At 35.7% G+C, this 24,384-nt stretch overlaps 1 protein-coding gene across 4 annotated transcripts in view; it reads left to right on the top strand.

Annotated features, from left to right (window-relative positions):
- The window catches only part of LOC109102850 (follistatin-related protein 5-like), a 117,058-nt gene that overhangs the window by 24,967 nt on the left and 67,707 nt on the right, over nucleotides 1–24,384 (top strand). For all 4 annotated transcript variants that reach the window (XM_042738186.1, XM_042738188.1, XM_042738187.1 and 1 more), the window contains exon 4: nucleotides 19,786–20,034. In XM_042738186.1, coding sequence (XP_042594120.1) covers nucleotides 19,786–20,034 — 249 coding nt within the window. The remainder of the gene's footprint in view (nucleotides 1–19,785; nucleotides 20,035–24,384) is intronic.

Genomic DNA, 24,384 nt, shown 5'->3' on the forward strand with positions numbered 1-24,384 from the left:
TTACTCTTATTTAATGAAATAATGTTTTTTCTCTCCTAGGGTGCCAAGTGACTCCACTGGTGCCCTTGAACCAAAAAATAAAAATAAAAAATGGTGGTGCATGGTGGCAGTATTTGTATTGAATGCATGTTTATTTTTGTGGAGCAATACTGGGTACTCAAGCAGGCCATATAGAGCCACATTAATTATCATGCTAGCAAACCGTCTGTGGTTTAAGGTCTAAATCACGTGTTGGTTATTGTCCAGCAGTCATCTGTAATTAAGATGGCACACGAGTTAGCCAGATGATGCCAAGAACCTACAGAGAGCGCTGAGATGTGAAAAATCCATCTCTCTCCTCAGACTCCATGTGAGGTGAAATCCCACCATAAATTTTTATCTCAGGTCAGCTCAAAGGTGCTTGTGTTAGCAGCTCCTTTGGCTACAGGTAATATAATCAGACTTTAATAGAGAAGCAGTCTGTATTACTGCAGAAGGTCAAAGCTGAGCTGGCATTGTGATAAAAGACAGGATCTCACTTTTCTACAACTGTTCAATCATGCGCTCTGTTTTTGTCTTCTTTGCCTTTTAAAGTCAACATGAAATAAAACTGATCCTATTTACTTTTTTAATGAATGTTTTTGATATTATTGTGAGTGTTAATCTCTGCTTGTTATTAAAAATTGTTCTTTATAATTTTGAATAAATTCTCTCTTCCTCTAAAACATTGTTAGGCCACTGTTGGATAATGATGGCCAACAGCTTACTAGATAATTAGTCAATGTTTAAGCAAACTTACATTGCTCATCCAGTAAGTTTAGATTGAGAAAAGCCCGGCCCCCTACTTTTCAAATAATTTAAGGGTTGCAAACAAGAATTCACAGTAACTTTTATTCTTAGTACACTGTTTTTAACGGGGGGGGGGGGGGGGGGGGTTAACACATTTAATTCATTGTGTTACTCACCAATTTTAATTATTTTTAAACACATTTAATTCATTGTGTTACTTGCCATGTTTAATTATTTGTAAACTTTACCAGCAGTATCTGAATCTACTAGTCTTTTTGAGTAAAACTGTAAATGCTGCATCAATTTTTTTTTTTTTTTTTTTTTTCAGTGTACTTAAATTTTGGACACATTAAAAATCTTCATAATCCAAACAAAAAGGGATTCTCATAATTCTAATAAAGTGCACAAAATAGTCTTTTCTTTTTCATATTACCTAATTAAGAAAAGCAGTGTGGAAATGCCTGGGCGCCTAGTTCCGCACTCTACTTAAGATTCTGTCTGGAAATTATTTTTTGAAGGGCTGTTTCAATTATTTATTAATCATTTTAATTATTCAGTCTAATTACTCCATGTTTAAGTGGATTAAATTCTGACTTAGGTATATTACCTTAATGGAGGTTTTGGAAGATTCCTCCTGTGACTGCCTGAAAGGCATTTGATGAAGCTGATTCATTTCTTTTGATGAAGCTCATCTATTTAATAATTATTTCACCTTTTGAAGTACATTAAGCCTTTGTGGTGAATACATTCAGTAAATTCAAGACAAACCACTTTCAGCTTAATTTGTGACATGGTAAATGTTGCCTGCTTTGTAAATTCAAAGTGCAGACTACAGCAAATGAAATATAGCTGGAACGAATACGAAGCCAACTGAAATTGGCTCTCAGAATTTGGAAAAGAGAAAAACTAAGACAGCATGCACAAGCACATAGCAGAATGCCCTGTAATTGGAATCTTAAATGAAGTGGCTGGCATATCCACATTTCCACTGTGCAGCTGAACACAAAATATCTTACTACTGAGGGTGAAATCACATCTTTTTGGGTTGAAGAATAGCTTTTTGTGTAATAGTATGAAAATTGGAGGTAATGTATTCAGACCACCAGCCACTCTACACTATTTATCATGCCCAGCTCTCATAGCATGCAGGCACGTTCTATACTTTATACAGAAAAGCTTTCAAAGGCAAAAGCTTTCCAGAGTTTTTTAAATCCAAACATGACGAGGTGTACCCGTTGAGCTCTTAGCATGCACAAAAGCAGGCCAGGTCCCCCGATTCTAGCTTTCTTTATATTGTCTCAACTTTGTCATTATGATTCAATTTAATAATGTGCACAAAGGGATGCCTCTTTGGTCTGCAGTTGATGAAACATTTTGAAATGCTAAAGGCTTTAACTCTAAATTGTATGTTAATCCTGAAATCTCTTTAGCGTCTTTGGGATTCCTTTTCACTTTTTGAAAGGGAACATTGCATTATGTCTGGTGAGAATAGAAAGTGGTGCTAGACTTACTGCCTGGCTGCAGTAATTTTACTTTGACAGAATTACTTTTGGGCAACTTCCCACCATTCGACTAGCTACTGATCATCCCATGTGTACTTGTTCATGTGCGATCATTAAATGTAATTGAATTCTATTTATGCAAATTTTGCTCATTGCTGTATTGTTTAATATGCCTAAAGAAGAGAGAAAGAATGTATTATGTAATTGGATGCTTGATGGAAGATGCAGGGAATTTCTAAGCTCAGTACAAGTTAAGCTCAGTCAACAGCATTTCTGTCAGGACCACTGTCGTTAAAGATGATTGGCACTTAGCTTACAGTTTGGATTGGCACTATGGTTCTGTTTTGGGCAAAAGCAAGTCCTGGTTGTCATAAAAAGGAGGAGCTGGGGATGGAGGAGGGTAATTTGCTCCTGAACAAGCAAAAAAAGTTAATGAAGAATACTGAATAGACCTTACATAGGAATGGCATGTATTATATACTGTATAGGCGTGGATTAGCTGAGAGTAAGCTGATGCAAGCTTGACTCACATGACCTGCCAGAACTAATGCTACGTTTGATTTGTGGCGTGATGTTGATTACCACAAATTTCTACTTGTCTCACATTTTCTTTGAAAAAAGCTAAAATCTAGATTACATTAAGCCACTTAACAATGGAAATTGATAGGGTCAATATGTAAATGTTAAAATACTTACTGTTTCAATGTAAACAATTTGAGTGTATTCTGAAAACACTGCATACTTATTTTGTTATAAGTAACTTTAACAATGCAATGTCATAAACTAAAACTGTGAATAAATAAAATGTTATTTATTATTAAGATATACAGCAGCGTCACACAGATTTCTGGTGGTGTAGAATTTATTCTGAAGCTGTGGTAAAAGTCTGAGCACTACTACTTCTCAAATTGGTCTTTGACCATTAAGACCTTTAATTTAATTCCAGAATAGGCTCTCAACCGAGTAGGAAAAGTTAATATTGAATTTCATGAATATTCATACATACATTCATAAAGCAGGAGGGTGTCTAATATCAACAACGGGGTTTGCACATGGAAGGTAATGAATCTGAAAAGACTCATAAGGGAGATGAACGTTTCCGTTGTTGCTCTTAACAGATGTTGTCTCTGCGACACAGAGAACAACCCGACACCTCTTTTCACATGCTGATAGTGTTTTTAAAAGCCCCACTTTAGCAGTTCTTATAGGCCGTCTACAACCCATTACCATAATGCTAATAAGTTATTTAATGCGTATTTAGCATTCAGCTAAAACATAAGTAATGCCCCTGGAAAGTATAAATAAGATCTTCCATTTTCTCCTCAAAAACCACCGTGAGGTATAGCAAGTGCCAACATTTTTATCTCATTTCTCTATTGTTGCAGTTCTGGTGCATCTGGCCAGGACTGAATGTTGCCAGCTCAGTAAAGTAAACTGCAATGGTGGCATACTATAAAAATAGATAACGAGATGAATGACAGACTATTTGAATAAACAGGATGGGTGATATTTGCCTCTTTAGCTTTAGGCCTAATGAGGAGAGTGGGATGTTGAGGCAGCTGAAAATGCAGAAATCTAAACTTTTTTGTTGTTCTTCTCTTGTAGTAACAGATGCCTATCAATGTTATTGTATCTTTTGCTATGCCTTTCACTTAGTCACTCCTTTACTCACTTAATTTTTTACCCCTTTTTCCTGTTAAGTGGTTGTTTTGGGAGTTGTTTAAGGAGCCACATGGACGCCAGAACCTAGTGAACTGCCTGCTGCCTACATTGGCAGTTTCTAAGGCAACATTTTAACTGCAATGGAGCATCAAGTGACTAATTTGGAACTCTCTACATAGGCAGCAACTGTGATAACACACAGAGCACACAAGAGACCACTGATTTGAATAGAATTTGGTATTAACATGTTGCTCTGCTAAAAACAAAACAGGGTGGCAAAACATCCTAGATATTGGATAAAATAGTCTTTTTTTATTTGATTAAATATGTTTGTTCTTTAATCTAATGTATGTATTTGTTTGTTTGTTTGTTTTTTTTTCATTAGTTTAATTAGTTTAATCTTTTTATAATTGTTTTTAGATTTGTTTACACTGTTTTTCATTCCCATATACCCCCTAGAACTCCTTTGTGGCCCCTGCTCTTTTGAAATGCCCTGAAAGACAACCACAAGTAGAGATGATGCATATGGTGATAGTTGAATTGCTCAATGGCACAGAAATGGCTTAATGCTATATGAATTAGCAGGGGGAGGTTTCTGCAGGGTGTACAATTACTGAAGCATGGTGCTGCCTCATAAATAGTGTAACTCAGTGGGACTTAATGACAGCTGCATTTTAATGGGGTTTATCTCCCCTCACTGTACAGATCTTAAGGATTCCAAATCCTGAGCTTCAATTGATCTTGTAACCAATGACTTTGCCACTGTTCTGCTTCCTATTGAACACTGTAGCGACTGCTTTATGGGAACCAGTCTATAACTGCATCCACATCTGGCCAGTCATTAGCTGTAGGGTGCCTTTACGCTTATTCTCAGTTTATAAATTCTTAAAGTGCAGGTAAAAGTCAATTGCACTTAATTTGCATTTAAACAGTCATAAGATCTGTATAGTTGATTAGTAGAACAGATTTTTTTCATGCCAGATCTTCTGAGACTGATTGGAGATAAACAATGTTGCCATCTAATGGTCGTTAGTTTGCTCACTGATGGATCTAGATATTAATATGGAAGGTGTGATATGAGGTGAAAGAGTCTCATACTGTACTATGAAATCTTGCTATAGCTTGCTATGAAAGAAGACAAATTACTGAAACTAAGCTATTTATTTATTTTATATATTTGGTAATATAATTCATATTTTGTATAATAATTTGTCATTTATACATAAATCATGTATGTAAATATTTTTATTTATTTAACATTTTTATATATTAATTTAATAATGTACAAAATATAAAGATGAGTAAAATATAAAGTCTCTTATTGGATATAAGGAAAACATTCCTGCACTGTCCATACGTTCACATACACATAGAAACCTTCACTGCGTTGACTTTGAGTTTAACTCAGTCTCAAAGTTAAAAGGATGAAAGAGAAATGAAAATTCAGCATTTGTTCCTTTGAGAAGCTTATTCTCTTTGAGGCACAGAATGTTGCTTGCATTGGGTAAATGTGATTAAAGGCCTCTACAAGGAAACATTATTGAATTCTTCATTTCTACATGAAAAAGCTTCCCGTTGAATCACTGGAATATACAGCATTATGACGTAAGAGACAACATTTTTAAATTGAAAATATTTGATTCTCTATAGTAAATCACTTAAAAGCTCCTGAGTGCTTGTACAAAATTTGTTCACAAAAAAGTGAAATACTTTACTTGGAGCATTTTTAGCAGTTTATTGTCTGGCTAAAAGCAATTACCCTCCACTGATTTTTGAGTGTATAACTGTGAATATTTCCTAGTGAATTCAGTAGACTTCCATATATTATCAGTAATAAATATTCAGTTCATAAAAACATTTCCTTAAATATAGCTTTCAAATGAGCTGAGTTAAAATGACTTTAAACAGTCTTTGTGAACTTAAATTTTAAGGGATAGTTTCCCCAAAAAATGTAAATTCTGTCAAAGTAAATTATTTCAAACCTGTATGAATGAATTTCTTCTGCAGAACACAAATAAAGATATTTTGAATAATGTGGGTAACTGAACAGTTGATGGTTCCTATTAACTACTATAGTATTTTATTTTATTTATTTTTATTATGTTTCCATCCTTACTGTAGAAAGAAACTCAGGTTTAGAACTACTTAAAGGTGAGTAAATGATGACAGAATTTACATTTTTGGGTGAAAAAAAAAATCCCCTTTAGGGGTCAGATTTTTAGGGTCAAAATTTAAAGCGCTTCATCATAGAGTGATATTTGCATTTATTAATAATTGAAATAAGTGAATTATGCATGCAGTAACACTCTTCCTGTGTTTATTGTCCGACTACGGCTTCTCGTTGCAGTGTGTTGATGGTGTTCCATAGCTGCTTTCGTTCCATTCGGCAGATTTGTTAGAGCTGATCTGTGTCAGGTAATAAAGGAAAATAAAATAATAAATGAGAAATAATGCCACAACTGATTCAAACTGACGCGTCTCGGAGGAAGCAGATCGCAGATCATTACGCCTGAGATGCTGCAGTGTCTCGCTTTAATTTAGCCAAGTGCTGAGATGTGAACTGTTGTGCTTAGTGATTATATAGCAGCATGTTTAATGAATGAAAACCCGGGAGCACATCAAACTTTGTGTTTTCCGCCTTTCCCATAGCAAAGCTTTCTATAAATACGGCTCCCCTCAGCCAGGTGCTTGTTAATACAACCCCCAGAGTGATGAGAAGATGTCGTTTTGTGATATCTCATTCTGCATTCCAGCAACGACTCCGGGAGAGATTTGCTTTGTTTAAAGGAATTGCAGAATATTTGGTAAAGAGATGGCAGATGGAAGAGTAATGCCAGCCAGGTGAGCTCAGCATGTTTCTATGTCGTCTTTCATGAGGAGTTTGAAGCATTGTTTGAAGGCTGTTTATCCGGATGTGTTTCCTCTGTTTTGGAGCAGCAGAGTCCACAGAGGCTTCTTAAAGGGCTGCAGCGAGCCGAGCTGAAAGCAGCCGAGTGTTGTTTACTGCATTACCCAGAGTCCCTAAGGACCGGCTTCTGTGCTGGAAAACATCAGATGGCCTGGGACTCGCACCTTTGGTGGTGACAAGAGAATGAAACGATGACACAGTGTTAAGAGGAAAAAGACAAAACCCATGTGTTTAAACAAAGGCTGTGAAAGTTTGGCGTGTAACCGCTCATGCAAGCGCTGCGGTGTCAGTGTTTAGTTGAAAGACTTTACGCAGACTTTAAAAACACTTTAATGCCAAACTCACTGAGAGAAACTAATTACTCTTAGGACATCGCAAACTATTTTTTTATGAATATGACTTAACCTGATGGAGGACGCGCTCAGTCATTCAGGCAGTCTCTCTCTCTCTCTTTCTCTCTTTCTCTCTCTTGTGCACGCACGCTATTAGGTATTTTTTTGTACCGTTGATCTTCCTCGTCATAGTCTTCCTCAATAAATAAAAAATTTCTTCATGCTAGGGTGTCGGCGGTGAATCCAGTGGAGAGAAATCCCCTCATAACTAACTGCAAACTGGCATTCATATCTGCCTCCCATTTTGTTAGCAACGCCTCAACTTCCAATGATCCAATCAATTCCCGAAGGAAGAAATCAAATCCCGCCCTCTCATTTCAGATGCCATTTCACTCAGATAGACATCACAGTAGAGAAAAAAAGACAATCGCTACTTCCGTTTCATGCCGACTTTAAAAATATTTAACACAATTAACGCAGGGGCTGGGCCACCCCACTCACAACTGCTGCTTCTGTCACTTTTTTTCTCTTGACAAGAAGTGCATTTATTCAGTCACAGAATGACTGAGAACGGGAGATGTTTCAGACGCACGCTCCACTTCACTTCAGTGCCATGCACGAGTCAAACAAGTGTGGAAACTGTACTGTGCACGCAGTGCTCTTAAATTTCAAGCACAAAGGGGCCGGCGCACACTGTAGCCTGTATCCTTTAATATCAATGCACAATATAAATTACGTGCATGCAATGTTGTGGTCAGTTAAGTCATGAAGTTACCAAAAAGGCAATTAAAGCTGCCTTAAAATTGTGCATGCATGTAATATATTTTATATGAGTCACATTTAAGAACATGTCTCTGAAATGGTTTTCAAAACTGTCCTGGAGCAGCCCAGTACTGTCTCACTCATCTAACACACCCAATTTAACTTGTCGGCTCATTAATAGAGACTTTAAGACCTGAAGTGGGTCAGAAAAGGGTTGAGAGAAAATATGATGCGTGTCAGATCCGTGTCATGTTCAGCAGTGACAGCTCTTAAAGAAATAGCAGCCAAAACAACCTAATAGCCAGCTGCTGTGATGTTTATTAATCAAAGGACAAAGAAAAAAAAAGAGGAAAAAAAGAACTTTTATAGCTTCATAAAAGGATTTATAGGATTCATCTATATTTAATTTAGAATTTAGTCTTTGATAACTTTAATTTCAATCTCTGTATATTTCTGCTAAAGGGCACAGGTAAATTTGACATTTATTATAATGGGTTTATGTGAAGATTGTTTTATGTTCACTTAAATTAGAATTTATTTGTCTGATAAATGTTAAAATTGATCGCTCTTTTATAGAGGAATCAGTATTGGTACCACTGATACTGTCCTTCAGTCAACACATCATACATCAGTGGAAAGCTTATTTATTCAGAGTTCAGATTAATTATAAGTCTCAATTTATGACTGGTTTTGTGTTCCAGGGTCACATGATAAGATAAGACCGACCCCCACCCACCCCACCCACCTCCAAAAAAGTCAGCTTTTAGGACACTAAAAAGGGATCACAGAAGAAACACAGTTGTAGGAGTCAATTTAAAAGTATGCACATTTATTTGTAAATGAAATGTATCTCCAATCCTGTGCTTTGCGGACAGCTTACCTTGCACATTAAATCAGCCGCAGGCCAGCAAATCACTGAGAATGCGCTACAATCCTGACGAGTCATAGCAATAGAGTCAAGCTGCCGAGAATCCGCTCGCCCGGAAGCAACCCCAACGTGTAGATTTAAAGCAAATTACTGTCGCTTGGCAAATAAATTATTTTACATACTTATTCCTAACACTTTAAGCTTTAAGTTACATTTCAAATGACAAGGGATCAACTTATAATCATGTTTAGATGAATTATCCCATGAACTTATGGGTATGCGGAGCATTCACAGCTTATATGGATGAAACACCACTGACATATGTGACCCTGGACCACAAAACCAGTCTTAAGTCACTAAGAGTATATTTGTAGCAATCGCCAACAATACACTGTATGGGTCAAAATGATTGATTTTTCATTTATGCCAAATATCATTAAGTAAAGATCATGTTCCATGAAGATATTTTGTAAATTTCCTACCTTAAATATATCAAAACCTAATATTTGATTAGTAATTTGTATTGCTAAGAACTTAATTTGGACAACTTTAAAGGCGATTTTTTTTTTTTTTTTTTGCACCCTCAGATTCCAGATTTTCAAATAGTTGTTTCTCATCCAAATATTGTCATATCCTAACAAATACCATGCATCAATGGAAAGCTTATTTATTCAGCTTTCAGATGATGTATAAATCTCAATTTCAAAAAATTTACCCGTATGACTGGTTTTGTGGTCCAGGGTCACATATAAAAAATTGCAATACAGTACTTTTGAATTCATTATTGAATTTTGTGCATAACAATGTGATTAATTGCTATTAATTGCAGAAAAATCATGTGATTAATTGCAATTAAAAAAAAATTATTGTTGCCCACCACTAATATACACACACACACAAGAAGTTTGAAGGAGACTTGATTTGTCGTTCACAGTGCTTTTTATTTAAGCTAGGTTTTTTTTTTTTTTTTTTTTTTTTTTTTTGAGTGATAGCTTCAAAAGAAGCATATATAATAACACTGATTAATAACCTCATATCTTTCAAGGTAAGTGTCCCTTGAAATGTTTACACTGAATGGTTAAAAATCAGTTTCTCTATGGAGAAAAAGAATGAGACTTTCTACTTCTGAAACCAGACAGCACTCTATTTATCATCACAAATGGCTTTGAGCAGATGGATATCAATTACAATAGCTAAGATATGACAAGCATCCATGATTCTTTTCCAATGCGTTGCTTTTTCTCACAGCTAATATAAAATCTTCACAAATACAGAGTAACTGATTTGCTCATCCTTTTATTTTGTCTGAAAGTCTTCGGGTGAACGTCTGCATGAAGAGATATGACTGTATCTGACCCTGAAGCCCTGTGCTGAGCTCTTATTAGTTATCATGCATGTCATGGATCTGCTATAATCAACACCTAAGGGATGACACTCGGTTCGGAGACCAACCGGGTGAGCGGAGCTCAGTTATCACTCAGTCATGGCTTTGCTGTCAGTGTCAGGTAGAGGAATCGTTCTCCGGTGAAGGCCGCTGCATTTCTTTTGACCTCTTCAGGTCATGAGAAGGTTTTTTTTTTTTTTTCTGCTGTCCACTCTTTGTTGGCTCCCTTTTTTGAATATTACTTCTTTGTACTGTTACTTTAGTGCAGACTTTGATAATCTTGTATATGGCACTCTGTTTAGGGTTTCGTCTTGGCTTTGACTGGGATGAAAAGTCCATGTTTGATGGTGGACAGATGAAAGCCGGACACCACACCTTCACCCAAACCCTTCATCAGAATCAAGCATTCCTTTCCTCCCTCTCAGCCTCTCTCTTCTCTCTTTGAAAAGCTGACTCATCAATAACAAATCGTTGCGACTGAATTAGTCATTTGTCTTTGATGTCACCGTGGTCACAGCGAGGCACTGTGTGCATACCAATCAGACGCTATCTTGGCTTCTGTCCACCCTGCTGGCAAAAGCCAATTTTCTCCTTTTACTACAGCAACCTGCAGTGAGAAAGTCTTCATTATGTGCTACTTGATGAAGTTGTCATCATTTAATTACACACATCTAAAAGGTCTCTAACTCCCTGTAAAGGCCATTGTTCGTAACACACGACTGTGTGTTTTTATGCTTCACAAACTTTTAAAATTGTTAAAAATTTTAAAATTACAGGAGTGACTTTTAAGACACATTAATAATATTTAGCAACATATGCCACATTTTCCAGCCAAAGTGTGTGTATATGAATACATAACTGGATGGAATTGTTTCATTTGTATTTTTTATACATACATACACACACACACACAGGGGCATCTTTAAAAATTAGAATATTGTGAAAAACTTAAAAAAAAAAAAACAAGGAGTGGACTGAAGCTGGAGTCATCAAGAGTCCCCACCCTCAGACGTCTTCAGAAAAAGAGCTACCAAGCCACTTCTGAAACAGAAACAACGTCAGAAGCATCTTACCTAGGCAAAGGAGAAAAAGAACTGGGCCCGGTTCCCCAAAACGTTCTTATCGCTAAGTAGTTCTTAACCTATTCCTTAACCTCTCTCTTAACGTTATGGCACGATTCCCGACACGTTCGTACGCTATGTATATCTTCTGTAAGTCACACTTTCCTAAGGTTGGTCTGGACCATTCGTAAGCTCTCTCTTAGCGTTGTTTGAGCTCGAGACGCTAGTTGCTGTCACTGTAGGAGTCTTTAGAACAAGTACAAGTCAAACTATGGTATGTTGACAATGTTGTGGCTCAACAATGATTTTATGTTATGGACATTTTAAGACTAATAATAAAATATGTTCGCAATGGATACAGGCCTATTTATGAAGTTGACTTTATTTGGTATCAGAACTAAAATGGTGGTAATTAGCCTAGGCTATTTCGTAATGTCATTAAAGCGTTTAAATTGGCAATCATTTTTGATAATTAAAATCTGGCAAACAATTTGGCTCTAAATGGCTAAGATCTATAAATGGGTAAGCATGGTGGTGTCCAGTAAGTGACCAACTATGGCAGCGATCCAACATGTCCTTGTATTGAATCAAAGAAGGCGCCAGCCGCAGAGCCGTTTAGTCCATGTCAATTTTTTTATTCGGCAAAACTTAAGCCCTTTTGACATTTTGCCTGACGTGGCTATATTAAAAAAATTTCGCCTCCCAAGACAACTCATTATGGAGCTGCTGGAGCTGCTGGACCTGCTTAGACCTGCGCTTGCCAGGCTAACGTGGCGGAATTTTGCTTTAAGCCCTGAAGTCCAGCTGCTTGCAGCGCTAAGGTTTTTTGCTACAGGGAGCTTCATCGAGGTCGTGAGAGAGGGCTACGGCCTAAGCAAGACCTCGGTGTGGAGGTGCGTCCACACTGTCACCAACGCCCTTCTGCACCATACTGGGGATTACATCCGGGGAATTTTGATTGTAAAGTACCTTACCATTAATATAAAAGTGTATTACATAATTTTTAGAAGTCGTTAAATCCATGTCAAGAAGCGGCACACATGGCACAACGGAATAAGGAGGGTGGATGATTAGCGAGGGATACCCGGTTCGTCTACCCATCACAACATATCGTGTGAACATATATTACTGGCAATTTGATAATTTAATAGTCTATATTTTACGGATAACTTAAAATATGTTAAAATAAATGTTACTGGAATAATTTGAGGAATGTTTAATTTGCATAGAACGTGTTGTCTTTCTTAACGCCATAATGCACCATCGCGTGAAGTGGAAAATCGATTCCTGGGCAATCGATGTCAACTTATTCAGCACCTTCACTTGGGACAGCCCCTTTGTAACGTAGAACGTAAGAGGCAGTGTGATAAGAAGCTTCCTAAGGGACACTTCGGGGAACACACTTAGGAACATAAACAACTTTGGTAAGATATATCTTTGAAGTCTTCTTAGCTCGCTAAGAGTGAGCGTTATCGGGGAACCGGGCCCTGGACTGTTGCTCAGTGGTCCAAAGTCCTCTTTTCAGATAAAAGTAAATTTTGCATTTCATTTGGAAATCAAGGTCTGGAGTCTGGAGAAAGACTGGAGAGGCACAGAATCCAAGCTGCTTGAAATCCAGTATGAAGTTTCTGAAGTCAGTGATGATTTGTGGTGCCATGACGTCTGCTGGTGTTGGTCCATTGTGTTTTATCAAGTCCAAAAGTCAATGCAGCCATCTACCAGGAGATTTTGGAGCACTTTATGCTGATTTCCTTTTCCAGCAGGATTTTAGCACCTGCCCACAATGCCAAAACCACTTCCAAGTGGTTTGCTGACCATGATATTACTGTGCATGATTGGCCAGCCAACATGCCTGACCTGAACCCTATATGAAATCTATGGGATATTTTCAAGAGAAAGATGAGAAACAGTTTATCCAACAATACAGACGAGCTGAAGGCTCAACAGTGCCTCAGCAGTGCCACAGGCTGATCACTTCCATGCCACACCTCACTGATGCTGTCATTTGTACTAAAGGAGCCCCGACCAAGTATTAAGTGCATAAATGAACATACTTTAAAGAACTTGAACTTTTCTGTTTTGCAAATCCTTTCTTTTTTTTTTCTTTTTTTTTTTTTTTGAGTGATCTCAGGAAACTGGATTTTTGACTAAAACAAAATAACTTTTGAAATGTTTTACTTTGCATGTAATGAGTCTAGAATATATGAAAGTTTCACATTTTGAAATGTTACAAACGAAATCGATATTCTAAGTTTTTGAGATGCACCTGTATATATACTCTATTTATATTAATTAGTGCTGTCAAATGATTAATCACATCCAAAATAAAAGTTTTTGTTTGCATAATATATGTATGTGTTATGTGTGAATATTTATTATGTGTGTGTGTGTGTGTGTGTGTGTGTGTGTGTATATATATATATATATATATATATATATATATATATATACACACACACACACATACAGAATATATTTTGAAAATATTTACATGTATTTGCATAATTTATATTATAAATATATTTATATTATAAATAAATACATTTAATATATAAAAATAGCATATTTCTCTGAAATATATACATGCATGTGTGTGTATTTATAAATACATAATAAATATACACAGTACACACACGTAATATGTAAACAAAAACTTTTATTTTGGATGCGATTAATCATTTGACAGCACTTATATATATATTGCTGTCAAATAATTATTCATATATAAAAACAAACTCATGTGTGTATATATTTAAGAAAAATATGTTATTTGTATATGAAATATATTTTTATATAATATAAATGATTTTAATATAAATATAAACATGTAAATAAATGTAAATATTTTCAAAATATTAGGGGTGCTCCAGCTGATCGCCTACTGATCACTATCGGTCGATAATTACTTTGGGATAATTGATTGGCGGTCTCTAAAAAGGATCTCAAAAAAATTATCTCAAGCTGAAGACGCTGCCGTGAGAGGTTAGGAACCGTCTCAGTCTCTGTCCAGAGCAGGTGAAATAATTATAATGCTAAAGGTGGGGTACTCACCTTCATATTTCTTTATTAAATTACTTATAAAGTAATTTGAAAACTTTGTGTGAGACGCAATTTCACAAACAGCGTGAGTGAATCACCGCATGCTTTCTCTCTTTTTCTCTCAATATACGCACATAGCTTCAAATCACCACACACTGCGTCTGTCTATAAGCTATTGACTATTGACTGTCTATTAAGCTATTGACACAGGAATTGTCACTTACACAATCGAGGCAGTGTCACATCGTCTCTAAAGTTTATAAATTGCATTACATTTTTAATTATTGCCAGTGTTTAACTATTCAGCGCTCATACCCTCTCCTGGAACACATATGGCTTTTTGACTAGGTTTAAAGGGAAAGAGCACTTTTAGATAAACAAGGCAATAATAGATGGCACTCTTGGAGGTAGGAAAACAAAGTTCTTTATGAATGCAGGATTGCTTTTAATAAAGATTTAAATGCAAAAGGAAAGGCAGTAGAGCTGACTCTCTGTCAATGGTAAGTTTGTGATAACTTAAGAAAGGTAGTTTAAATGTTTTGCCACTTCCTTGAGCAACTTAATATATAAATCTAGAAGTAAATGCAAAAGTAAAAAGCATTGAATAATATGTTGCTTATAATTATTGTGTTTAAACGTTACTGTGTAAAAAAAGAACTGCAATGTTGAAAAAGCATTTTCAGTGACATTGTTTGGATTTGAAATCAAAATAATGGATAAATGTTGTGTTTGTGGTAAACAGCCACGGATCAGTAGTGGACTCCTGTGTGAAAGCACAGTCCATAACGCTTCCAGTCTCACTAGAGTCACCTTGAAGGGGGAATTTGCCCCATTTTCAAAAATGAAATTCAGGCCCTGAATAAATGTCTAAAAATCCTGATTGGAGTATCACTATAAATATTTATAAATGATAAAAAGAAGGCTTTAAAAAGATACTGCTTTCTGTGATCGGCGGTCGGTGATCAGCCTCAAAAATCCTAAACGGAGCACCCCTACAAATTTTATACTGTATGTGTGTCTTTATATACACAAAATAAATATACACAGTGCAAATACATATATTGTGTAAACAAAAACTTTTAATTTGGATGCGATTAATCATGATTAATCATTTGACAGCACTAATATACTGTATGTATATATATATGCACACTTTTTATAATCGATGCATCGTTGACTTTTTTAATGCATCGTTAACTTTTTTTGTTGATGCACCGAGCGAATCGGTGAATCTTCCCATCCCTTATATATATATCCAATAATCTGTGACCAATATTTTACATGTAGATTGATTTCTCCTCTCGAAGCTGTTTCTCAAGCGCATTCTCTCATTACCGCTGCACGTGAATATGACGTATCACAACAACACTACAGAAACCTGAGGAAAAATGGGGATCAAAGTCCAAAACCTGACCTGAAATAACCTAACAAATCAATTGTGGTTAAAGCGGTTGCATTAACAACAAATTACGTTGACACAATCCAACTGATTTGTGGACCCTTATTCTTAAACAGCCCTTAATGTCGATCATGGATCAAATCGATCCACCATGGCAAACAGCGAATATATTTGTGCTGTTTAATGCATTTGAGACGTTGTGTTTTCCTCAATGCATAAATGACATGTCACAGGTATATTTTTCATCTGTAAATGTTAGAAAGCCATGCAAATTTATCCATTTTGCTGTCAAGAGAGAATGAGTGCTGCTGCGCGCATGTATGCTAAACAGACAAATATGCATTTTGCTAAAATATTTGTTGTTGGATATTACATTTTAAACCTACATATAAGTATATTATTATGATAGCAGTAACTGTAAAGGGACTCTTGTAATGGTAAATAAAATATAAGCTAATACAGTCCTAATTGCTAAACTCAGATGAGTTAATGTGTGTTTCTTATAGCAGTTAAAATGTACTTTTAATTTAGTGATTTTAACTTTTAGTTTGGTGATTTTCATGCTTTAAAGAGCAATGTTAGATTGTAATGTTCTAATGTTCTGCTATCTATAAAAGGTACAGCTGTCATAAAACCAGAGAAAAAGGCTTCATGGCTATAGTATGTGAGAGATTCAATGGTAATATCATTGCATTCCTATTCTTCAGTGTTTGAGAAGCTCAGCTTAGCCTGATAGTTAGTCAAGTCACCTTTATTTATATAGTGCTTTTAACAATACAGATTGTGTCAAAGCACTTATTAAATAGGAAAATAGTGTGTCAATAATGCAAAATGACAATAGTAAACACTCAGTTTTCAGTTAAAGGCAGTTCATCACTGAATTCAGTGATGTCATCATCCAGCTCATTTCACTTTAAATAGTATCTGTGCAATCAAGTCAACAATATCGCTGGATATTAAGTGTCCCCAACTAAGCAAGCCAGAGGCAACAGTGGCAAGGAACTAAAACTCCATCGGTGACAGAATGGAGAAAACCTTGGGAGAAACCAGGCTAAGTCGGGGGGCCAGTTCTCCTCTGGCCAGACAAAACCAGCAGTTCAATTCCAGGCTGCAGCAAAGTCACATTGTGCAGAGGACTTATCTGGTTCCTGTGGTCTTGTCCCGATGGCCGTCTAGAAGACAAGGTCTTTACTGGGGATCTGTCTCTGGGGCGCATCTAGTTGTCCTTGTATCCAATGACATTCAGGGCTGTCGAGGTCATCTCTAGGTGCTAATCTACAATCTGGTCTGGATACGTACTAGATCCGGATGACTGCAGTGACCTCGGAATAAGAAAGAAACAGACTAATATTAGCGTAAATTCCATTCTTCTAACGATATAGCAAGTACATTGTGTGTTATTGGAACTGTTCCCAGTTCCGGTTGTCCTAAATTAATGCAGCCTAAAAATCCTTTAACAGATTTGAGTATTAGAAATGTATTAGTGTGTTATGTTTAAGCCAGGTTAAAGAGAAGGGTCTTTAATCTAGATTAAAACTGACAGATTGTGTCTGCCTACCGAACAATGTTAGGCAGGTTATTCCAGAATTTTGGCACTAAATAGGAAAAAGATCTGCCGCCTGCAGTTGATTTTGAAATACTAGGTATTATCAAATTGCCAGAGTTTTGAAAACACAGCAAACTTGAGGACAATAATGCAATAAGAGCTTGTTCAAATATTGAGGTGCTAAACCACTCAGGGCTTTATAAGTAATAAGCAAGATATTAAAATCTATACGATGTTTAATTGGGAGCCAGTGCAGTGTTGACAGAACCAGGCTAATATTGTCATACTTCCTGGTTCTAGTAAGAAGTCTTGCTGCTGCATTTTGGACCAGCTGGAGTTTGTTTATTAAGAACAACCACCCAATAAAGCATTACAATAATCTAACCTTGCGGTCATGAACCAAGGGTAACATGTAAAGCATGAAAAATAACGGCCCTAGTACTGAGCCTTAAGGTACTCCATACTGCACTTGTGATCGATATGATACTTCTTCATTCACTGCTACGAATCGATGGCGGTCAGATAAGTATGATTTGAACCATGCTAATGCACTTCCACTAATGCCAACAAAGTTTTCTAGTCTATGCAAAAGAATGTTGTGGTCAATAGTGTCAAACGCAGCACTAAGATCCAGTAGCACTAATAGAGAGAAACCACGATCAGATGATAAGAGCAGGTCATATGTAACTCTAATGAGAGCAGTCTCAGTACTATGATATGGTCTAAATCCCAACTGGAAATCCTCACAGACACAATTTTTCTCTAAGAAGGAATATAATTGTGAGGATACTACCTTTTCTAGTATCTTAGACAGAAAAGGGAGATTGAAGATAGGTCTGTAATTAACTAGTTCTTTGGGGTCAAGTTGTAGTTTTTTAATGAGAGGCTTAATAACATCCTGCCTGCTAGTTAGCCTGCCCTAGACCAGGTTAGTTTCCCAGCATAAATTGCCACAGTGACTGAAGTTGATCTATGTTAAATTTGCTTATGGAACCAAATCGTTTAACAATGAGTCAGACTAACTGAAATAAGCCTGGCCTGTTTGGTAAACTTGTTTTATGAAACAGGCCTTGAGGCATTGGAAGTCATAAGACACATAAGTTAATTTATAAATTTGCTGTTTGTTTTAACCAAAGAAATATATATATATTAGGGCTGTCAAATGATTAATCACGATTAATCACATCCAAAATAAAAGTTTTGTTTACATAATATATGTATGTGTACAGGGTATATTTATTATGTATATATAAATACACACACATAAATTATATATTTAGAAAATATTTACATGTATATACATTTATATATTTATATTCTTATATTTTATATATTATATATAAATATATTTAATATATAAACATAACATATTCTTCTATGTATATAATGCATATTTATATATACATAATAAATATACACAGTATACACACATATATTATGTAAACAAAACTTTTATTTTGGATGTGATTAATCGTGATTAATCATTTGACAGCCCTAATATATATATATATATATATATATATATATATATATATATATATATATATATATATATATATATATATATATTTATTTATTTATTTATTTATTTATCGTCTGTTGAAGGTGTGGAAATGTTCATCCAATCATATTCCTCTGTCCCTGACTTTGGAGAGTGATTTGCAGGGAGGGTGAGATCTTATGCTTTTAAAGCTTGCATGCTATTGCTATCTCCTAGCCTCTCCAAAATGCTTACTCTACCTTTAATCATTATATTTGACTCATAAAAATGTGTTATTAAAATTTCAGGAAAGGTAGAAATGTGCTTCTGATCTGGTCCTGGGGGAAATAAATAAATAAATAAATAGTGAGTGCTGTAAAAGACATCAAAAGATAATACAATCAAAAGGTTATATGCATTTTAACAATAAACTTTTCAAACACACGCTTCTGTCATTTTTTATAGAATCCCTTAGAGTTTATATACAGCTTATACAAATTTTATTTATTAAGTTCCCTTTCTCAAACTTAATTGCCATTGTTTAACAGGGGGACTGAGAGCTGAAACGTGACCGTGCATTTTCAATTCTTAATCTCTATGAAATGATCAGCTGAAGGAGGTGTGGAGCTCACATCTTTGTAATTGATAATAAGGGAAAGCATGCTAGAGCTCAGACTATGGTTTATTACAGTCATACATATTTCATCTGAAGCCCATACTGCCTGCATATCATCATAGCAGTGGAATTGTTTCCTCCACAGGGTTTCTCAACTCCTGCCAACACTGTCAAAACACCACAAATACAAAACAACTGTATTGCATGGCAAAACAGTCGTGAGATTGTTCATGACCTCTCTAGCTCTAGCTTTTTTTTTACTTTGCTTTGTGTTGTAAAGTAAGTTTAATGTTCAGTTGAGTGTGGGATGATAAACAGTTATACCTTAAACAGTTATACCGTGACTTCTAATGATGTGTGTTTATGTAGTTTAAGTGAATTAGCATAGCATGCTTCTTCATGTTTGCATAATGTTACAGATGAACATGATTTCCCCTTTCTTTGATGTGTCTTTGCAGGGTTCCTTGGTCAGAATGGTTTCCCTGGGCCCTGTGAACATAAGTACTGTGGTTTGGGGAAGCACTGTGTGGTTGATCGAGAAACAGGTGAAGGAGAATGTCAGTGTCTGGAGCGCTGCAAACCACATTACAAACCTGTGTGCGGATCTGACGGCAAACTCTACCAGAACCACTGTGAGCTTCACAGAGCCTCCTGTATGGCCCATCAGAGAATAACCATCATGCACAGCGAGGAATGCTTCTACAAAGGTATAGAACCAACATGATGTGTTATGGTATATTGTCCATTGTTGTCGATGCGCAAACTTACATTGCAACTGATGCCTTTTTTTTTTTCCTTTTTTTTAAGTGAGTTGTTGAAGCTGTTTTTGTGAACTACACACATAGGCGGATAGTAGTGAAGTATTTTTACTCTGCAGTAAAAGTACTTTTGAAGTGTCAGTTATTTATCAGAGTGTTTTTCTGTAGAAATTGCTTTTATTCAAAGCATAATATTGTACTTTTTACTGCACTAATATCATTTAATATTTAATTACATTAGAAATCTATTAATTTCTTTCTTTTACTGAAGTAAAAGTAAGCCAAAGATTTACTTGAGTGCAAGAAAGTACTAATTTTTTTAATGTTATTAAGTATTAAAGGTAAAACAACAACAACAACAACAACAACTTTAATTTATGAAATGTAGTGCAGTAAAAATTATGACGTTATGCTTTGGAATGTAACTGTGAAGTAAAGTTTTCCAAAGAAAAAACTACAGATAAACTACAGATATTTTTTACATTTACTTGAGTAAAGTAAAAATACTTCCCTACTGACCACCTCTGACTACACACTTTTGAAAGATTGTTTTTTTATTTTTTATTTTAATCAGCAAGGATCCATTAAATAGATTAAATTAACAAAAATAATAATAAATCTTTAAATTAATGCTGATTATCTTTAGTTGTTTAAAGATGTGTTTTTGTAAGCTCTGAATGGATGAGAATTCTGAATCATAAGAACGGCACATCCTAATGTGTGCGGTAAGGCAATTGAGATGTTTTTGACAAAAAAAATTTCCAAGAAAGAGAGAAGCTGTTTTGTTCGGCATAATAAGCAAGATATGATTCTCGTAAATGATGTCTAGCACTAATGGACTAATGGCCACTAATGAATGAAATGTCCATATTATGTTGTGCACGTAAAATCTGATTTAGAAATGGGAACTGTGTTTCTTAAATCATGATTCATTTTAAAACAGAAACAGTACAACATGAATTGTTGCTCATTTGGATGATCGTTACTGTTCTGCTGGCTGATACATTAGGTTTAATTCCTGGATAAGGTAAAAAATCAACTGAGAGAGCTTTAGATTTCTAAAGATGACTTCAGATGAAAAAGTATAACAGTTTTATGTGTCAGTTAAACTAATGGACCATCATAGCAAATGGTTTAAAACTAATTGATATCATAGGAAGGATTTTAAAACATTGTTCACTTACAGTTGTATATCATCTAAGCGACTCTGTGTTGAATTTTGTCAAGTTCGCAAAGGCCTGGCAACATTATGAATGCAGTATGTCACCCTAACCACAGCATTCATGTGCAGAAAATCTCTTCAAACTCGTCCTCTGTCATTTAGAAAGCATAAAGGCAATCCTTACTGAGAAATCAAACCTCTAAATGCCCTCTCAAATCAAATCTCAGTCGTCAGATGATGATATTGACCTGCTTGGGCCAATCAGTGTACAAGAGGCAGAGAGATGTATGGTTAGATGATTGTTCTGCAAATCAAAGTTTCATAGAAGACAGCACAATGTCTGATTGCAAAATTACCCTCTGAATATTCATTAATCTTTGTTGTTTAAATAGTTTTAATGACATTTTTGTGCATTTGTGTAACACGCCCTGCAGGGTATTTGTATAATTAGTTTTTTTTTTACTATCAATCATGTATGTGGCTTTAGACAGTGGTTGGTTTGTTCACCTCAATTGAAACTTTAAATATTAAACTGTAGAAAGTTGGTAATTGGTGAGATGATTGAATTGGATAATTATGTATTCTAATTATCAGCAGTGTATTAAATAGGCCCTAATGGTTTTCACAATGGCAGGTGCACTTACACCGTAATGTTTGTGCTTATTTTCAGGAGCTTTGAGAGAATAAATTTGAAAAAAAAGAATATGTTTACGTTCTTATCATTCTGGGAGCAAAATAACAGTCTGGCTACCGTTATCTGAACTTTAGACATTGTTTTTTTACATGTCAGAAAAAATGTAGACGAGTAGACAAAAAAGCTGATGAACTTTGATGGAAAGCTTTTATTGTGGGGGTGGGAGATCCTTGACTGCACTATCCTCTTATGCTTTCTCCAGTCTTTATTTCTTTGATGATCAGTCTTTTTATTTATTTTTCTTATATATATATTGTTTTTATTCAATATTTTCCTCTTGCATTCCAATGCAAATACAGTATCTGAACAACATAAATTTATTAACTCAAAGCTAAATTGTGTTGAGAGAATATATCTTTATTAAGTTTATTTTTCTCACCCCATTGCCAGGTTGCTTTTTTATTTTATTTTTTTCAAGCACAAACCTCATTAAATTTTGTTAGATTTGTGCTTGAAATAAAAGAATATTCATCTTGGGAGAGAAAAATAGACATCATGCAAGATATATTCTCTGTAAACAAGTTTACTTCTCAAATAAATGTATATGTGACCCTGGACCACAAAACCAGTCATAAGGGTACATTTTTTAAAATTGAGACTTATATATCATCTGAAAGCTGGATAAATAAGCTTTGCATTGTTCGTATAGGACAATATTTGGCCGAGATACAAATATTTGAAAATCTGGAATCTGAGGGTGCAAAAAAATCAAAATACAGAGAAAATCGCAAAAAAGTTCTTAGCAATGTATATTACTAATCAGAATTTATGTTGTGATATATTTACAGTAGGAAATTTACAAAATATCTTCATTAAACACGATCTTTACTTAATATCCTAATGATTTTTGGCATTAAAGAAAAATCAATAATTCTGAACAATATCAATGTATTTTTGGCTATTGCTAGAAATATACCTGTGCTACTTAAGACTGGTTTTGTAATCCAGGGTCACATATTGTCTTTGGATATTTAGATGTTTTTTGACTAGCAAACAGTAAATGCATGGATTGGACCACAGACAAATCTAATGTAAACAGTGTATAGATCAGTGCATGCAGTCATGCCCATTCAAAGATTTTGTGTGCTTTGAAATATTTGTACCTTTTCATAATTAAGTTGCGTGATTGTTGTAGGTACAAAAACGGTGTTTGGATGGTTTTTGTGTGTAGAAAACAACCATTTCTGCACTCGTCACAAACAGCAGTGGCCAATTAAATTTCAAAGCCCTGCATACTAGTCTTCTCTAATGCATCATTTATGCTCCATCTTACCACTCCAATATTTTTCCTGTCTTTCAGGGCATTTGATTGTGTGGCCAGGCGGCGTTTACAAGTACTAATATTGTCAGAGTCTAGTGATTTGGGGCCTGTACATACGCCAGAGCAAATTAACCAAAAAACAGCACGATGAAAGCTTACTGGAGCAACAAGAGACTGCTGATTCTTCCCAAACTATGTGCTGACCAGGGCAAAGAAGAGAAGTGCAGGGTAGATGCCATAATACTAAGTAATAAAACATCACAGAGCATATGCTGTAGGCTACAGAACTTCCGTGTCCCAGTGGGAAGGCTGTGAAGGAGTTCTCTCTAGCCAAGGATGAGGTTTCGGATTTTGCATGCCTGTAGGGCTGTGTGGTTTGGCACGAAGCAGTGGGTTTGGATAACGATGGGATGCAAGCTGTTGAGCTGGCAAAGCAAACTGTAAATGCTTTTCTAATTGCTCGCATACATTTAAGCCCAACAGAACATCTCGTGCAATTACAGGGCATTATGTTCAGAGGAATTTCTTTTGTTCCGTATCGTACGGGACACCCATCACAACATCTGTCTGTCCATTCTGTCAATTTTTTCCCACCAAATGACACTTTCTAAAGGACAGAAATCTACAAAGTTGAACGGAAAATCAGCACAGAAAAGGATAAAAGGGTATCCTGTCACATAGTTTTAAGTTGGACCCCCAAGATTTGTGGTACCCCACTGCTCTTATTTAATACATAAAAGAAAAAAGGAAGAATATTACGCGTCAAAGTTTTCAACTTTCAAAGTACTTATGATGAATAATCGGCAGACGTCTCAAAAGACAGCTTTACTGTCAGCCGGAGCGAGAAAAAAGTTTCATTTCTTGCTGCGTTGCCTGTTAGGGGAAAATATCCCCCCATTAAGCTTTCCTCTGTCTGTTAAGCTTCAATTATGTCCCTTATTCCAGTGACTCACTCGCTGTATGACTATTTGCACTGGGGAAATTAAATGGCTCTTTCAGAATTCTGCACTTTGCTCCACACACTGTGTAAGTTTGGGTTGTTTGAGTTGTTTTGAAGATGATATATTCATCTCATTCTTTTCTCCCCATTACTTCAATTTCTTTCATGAGAATGAAGAGTTAATGAAGCTTGTGGTCTGTCTGATGTAACTCCATTCAACCATCAGTCAGCCTTTCACATGT

This window comes from Cyprinus carpio, chromosome B14 (genome assembly GCF_018340385.1).
Source record: "Cyprinus carpio isolate SPL01 chromosome B14, ASM1834038v1, whole genome shotgun sequence".
NCBI lineage: Eukaryota > Metazoa > Chordata > Actinopteri > Cypriniformes > Cyprinidae > Cyprinus > Cyprinus carpio.